The sequence below is a fragment of the Orycteropus afer genome, unplaced genomic scaffold (assembly GCF_000298275.1).
Source record: "Orycteropus afer afer isolate SDZICR_OR568_19922 unplaced genomic scaffold, OryAfe1.0 scaffold00048, whole genome shotgun sequence".
Taxonomy (NCBI): domain Eukaryota; kingdom Metazoa; phylum Chordata; class Mammalia; order Tubulidentata; family Orycteropodidae; genus Orycteropus; species Orycteropus afer.
In genome coordinates, this window is record NW_006921635.1 from 2741339 (window position 1) to 2746169 (window position 4831).

Below are 4831 nucleotides of genomic sequence, written 5' to 3' on the forward strand. Positions count from 1 at the left end.
TGGTGGCACATCAGTTAAGCAATTGCTTGCTAACTGGAAGGTCGGTGGTTTGAACCCACCCAACCGCTCTGTGGGAGAAAAGGCTAGCAATCTGTCCCTGTAGATTACATACAGGAAAACCATGTGGAACAGTTCTCCTGCCACATGGGGTCCCGAGAAGCAGCAATCAACTAGAGGGCCCCAAACAGCAGCAGCAGTCCTGCGTGTGACTCTGCCATCCCCCCGACAAAAGGGCAGAGTGCATGTCCCCACCGCTGGGCTACTGGTTCAGCTACAAGGCCTGCTTGACCCAGCAGAATGAAGAAGTGATGCATGGCAGGTCCCAGCCTGGGTCTTGAGAGTTCTCGCAGGTGTCTGCTTATTCTGCTGAATGTCTGCCATCCGCACGGGAACCTATGCCCAGGCTGGCCCAGCACTGAAGGCGGAGATGAACAGCCAACTCCCGTTTGCCCTCCAGATGCATAAGCTTAACAGACGCTTCTGGTTGTACACCACTGAGACACGTTTGGTGTCTGTTACAAAGCATCTATGAGCAATACTAACTGATGCTGTTGTTGTTAGGTCCCATCAAGGCAGTGACAAAAACAGTGACCCCACACACGACAGAACAAAACACCACCGACCCTGCGCCATGCTCACTAGCTGCTGTGCCCACTGTTGCAGCCACTGTGTCAAGCCCTCTCACCGAGGGTCTTCCTCTTTCTTCACTGCTGCTCTAAATTAAAGCAGGACTTTCAAACACACGCAATACAGTACGCAGCTTGCCCAACTCTGTTAATTATCTGACCGTTAACACAAAAGCTGTCGCCTAATTCTCTGTAGATGAAATGAGCATTTCGTGTTAGGATCTGTTATGGACAGAATTGTGTCCCCCAAAACATGTGGTGTCACTCCTCGCCCCATGCCTGTGGTTAGAATTCCATCTGGGAATGGGCTTTTTTTGCTCTGCTCAATGAGGAATTATTTACGTAGAGTGTGTCATATCAGTCTCTTTTGAGATATAAAAGCAGATTAAGCAAGCAGAGACGGGGGAAGACAGACAGTGCTCCCCATGAAGATCACCAAGGAACAGAAGCTGCAAAGAGCCAAGGACCTTCCTCCAGGGCCGACAGAGACAGCTCTCCCCTAAAGCCGGCGTGGCGCCCTGAATTTGGAATTCTAGCCTCCTGAACTGTGAGAAAATAAATTTGTTTCAAAGCCACCCACTTCTGTTACAGCAGCACAGACAACTAACACAGGACCTAAGGCCAGTGACAGACCTATGCTTTATCAGATGACTAGGAGACCTTACACAAAGAGGTACAGTCCCAAGATAAAATGCTTGAGTGAAGGTCTCTGCCTTACCTTTTAGTTTACTAATTTCAACCTTAAGTGCTTTTAATTTCTGCTTATAATCTTGCTTTTCCTTCACTATACTAGTCTCCACCATCTTGGCATCACGCAAGGCATGTTCCAACATTTTAAATTTACCCGAACAGTCTGCAATGTGATTGACTGCCTCGATAATATCTTTGTCCTAAAAAAAAAAAAAAAATTAAAAGTTGTTATTGCTGTTGTTGTTATATGCCGTCAAGTCGGCCTTGACTCATAGTGACCCCTCCTTGGGTATCCGAGGCAGTATCACTACGGAAGTAGATTGTCCACTCCAAGGAGTGGCTGGTGGGTTTGAACTGCCAGCCTTCTGGTTAGCAGTCAAGTGCCTTAAGCACTATGCTACCAGAGCTCATTATTAGATTTTCAAATTCCAACTAATCAGTAAGAAAAAATTATACTCATCAAGATCTCAGTGTGTGGCAGATTCAGTCTTAAGCACTTTTTTCATCTATTAACTTATTTAGTCTTCATAACAACTCTGTAAGGCAGGCACTATCATTACCACCACAAAGAAGATGAGAAAACAGGCAGAGAAGTTATGTCATGTGCCCAAGGTTACATGACTAGTAAGCCATCAAGGCAGGACTTGAACCCAGCCAATTGGCCCCAGAAACCATGCGTTTAACCACTACACATTACTGTCTCTCAGAAAATTTAATTACCTATGTTCTGGTTACCTAGTGCCACTCTGACAAGAAACATACCACAAATGGGATGGCCTTAACAAACAGGAGTTTATTCTTAAAATATGGACGCTTTACGTCCAAGTTCAAAGTGCCAGGCTCTAGGGGCTGGGTGAAAACCCCTCTCAACGGTGGGGTCCAGCTCTGCCTCCTGCTCCCAGTCCACTGGAGCTAGAGGTGTTTCTTCACTGAGACAGCTGCAGGCTGCTAAGGCTGAGAAGCTCCAAGGTTGACAAGTAAAAAGGCACAGTCCTGATGTTAGCAACCCACACAGAAGGGCATTACTTTGAGTCCATTTTAAGTCCCAAGGTCAGCACAGCATGGCAGACTGCTGAACAATGACACGGCTACATGCCGAGTCCAAGCATGCCATAAGCTAGAGACCATTCCCAAAGCTGTTTCTTGTATACAAGAAGCAGACCACATACCCAAAGCAGGTACTCTCAGCTGCTTGTGGTAGATCCCACCGTGGAGCTGACTGCCAGTCTCATCATGGGGAATAACTACCACCAGCTGTGCAGCCACTCAACCAGGCCTAGCCAAGTTGACACACAGGCATAACCACTACAACCTACAAAACCGTACTGGCAATAGGAGGACTGGCAGACCGGGTTTCAGTCTCTAATTACAGATGTCAAGTCCATGGTCCACCACTTCAGCCCCGCTCTTCTTTTCAGCTTGTTGAGGTGACAGGTTCCAAGACCTCATCCCATAAATCAAAAACCAAACCAGCTGCTATGAATTCAACTGCTCCATAGGGTTTCCAAGACTGTAAATCTTTTTTTTTTTTTTTTAATCGTGATTTGGGTGAAAGTTTATAGAACAATTTCATTTTCCATTCAGCAGTTCATACACATTTTGTTTCATGACACTGACTGCAATCCCCACAATGTAACAGCTCTCTTCCCACTTCTTCCCTGTGGCTACCTTTTTCCTGTGTCCTTCTTTCCTGTGCATTCCTGCCCATTCCTGCCCCTGAGCTATCTCCCCATGCAAATACTGCCCTTCTGTTCTCCCATGACTGACCATTCTAAGGAGTGCCCTTCTCTGGTGTAAATGCTCATCTCATAGGCCTGTCTATTTTTTGGCTGGAATTTAAGCCGTTGAAGTAAGTTTAATTCCAGGCCCAAAGGGTGACTAGGATCCATATAGTCTTGGGGGTTTCACCAGTCTCTATCAAAGCAGTTAAGTCTGGTCTTTTTTTATTCTGAGTTCCAAGGCGGTAAATCTTTACAGAAGCAGACTGCCTCACCTCTCTCCCATGGAGCAACTGGTGGGTTTGAACTACCAATCTTTAGGTCAGCAGCCAAATGCTTTCACCACTGCACCACCACAGCTCTTTCCTTATCCCATCCCTGCCCTAATCAGAATCTCTTATTGTTGAGCTTGGTATTTTAATTACAAAAAAAAATATGCTTGTTGAAAAATGATTCATACAACACCTACATGTATAAAAACATTAAGTAAAAGTTCTCTCCCTCACCCCACTCTCCAGGAATAACTATTATTAACAGGTTCTACCCCTGCCGAAGTAAAAGCATTTCTGCTATTACATCATCTATACGTTCCTGAAATAAATAAATAAAAAGGTCACATTCTGTAAATTGCACTCAGAGGACTTAAGGGTTGGGACAGACATTAAAAGACCCATGGAGCTTCGTGACCAGATTAGCAGCCAAGATGGACGGTCCTACCAAGCACACTACCACAGCTGCCTGTCTACTGGCATCCGCATCTAGCGTCACTGGTCATCCTTCTCAGCCCTGAGCCTGTGGTTCACGCTGCCTCTGGTAATAAGCGTGTCTTGGAGTTGTCCACCCATAACAGAGGTCATTTTCACCAAGATGAAAAATCTCATTCTGGGAGCACAATCTGCTTTTAATTTGGGGGAAGTATCTTTACAGCATCTTCATCAGGACTCACATCTTTGCCAGACAGTTTGACGGAAAGCGCAGCGTTTGCTGAAGCCATAAATTGGCCACTGACTAAAGACAAGTCAATTGATTTTATTATTTTCTCTTTAATGTTAAACTAGCTTGCCAGTAATCACTTCAAAATACTGATGCACTGGGAAAAAAATCACATATGACTTTGCTATTATACCAGCATTATTTCCCTAAGCAGTGGGATGCCAACCAAAAGATCAGCGGTTTGAATCCAGCAGCTGCTCCATGGGAAAAAGACGTGGCAGTTGGTTTTTTGTGAATACAGCCTTGGAAACATCATGGGGAAGTTCTACTCTGTTCTCTAGGGGTGACATGAACCAGAGATGACTTGACAGCAACAAGTTTGGTTTTTGGTTTACTGACCAACTACATATAAGAGAATTGGCATCAGACGTGTACTACAGTAGGAGATGGGACTGTTTATCACATGTTAGTGACTACATCAATTACTTGATTGTTACCAGTTTTTTGCTCCATTTTAAAGAGCACTGACAAGCAAGGTGACAGCCAATTACCCGAGACCTCATAATGAAAACCATGGAAGAGATGGACTTCACTCAAGCACAGCAGGCCATGGGACGCACCTAGGAGACAGCAGTGCAGAAGTGGAGTCAGCTCCCCTTCTCAGGGACTGGGGAAGTTATTTTAAACTTGTCTTCCTCATTTCAAAATGAGAATTTAAAAATGAGAACAACTTACACAATGAAAATTAGAAAACAATGCTTAAAGATTAAAGACAACTTGAGTAATTGGAAAGATGTCCCATGTTCATGGACCGCAAGACTTAATTAACATTGTCGAGATGTCAGTACTACCCAAGGCAATCTA

The 4831-nt window shown here is 44.8% G+C and overlaps 1 protein-coding gene across 1 annotated transcript in view; it reads right to left on the minus strand.

The window, feature by feature from the left end:
* Window positions 1-4831, minus strand: part of CCDC62 (coiled-coil domain containing 62) — a 31639-nt gene that overhangs the window by 21483 nt on the left and 5325 nt on the right. The window contains exon 5 of the mRNA XM_042780589.1: window positions 1345-1516. Within this exon, the coding sequence (XP_042636523.1) occupies window positions 1345-1516 (172 nt within the window). The remainder of the gene's footprint in view (window positions 1-1344; window positions 1517-4831) is intronic.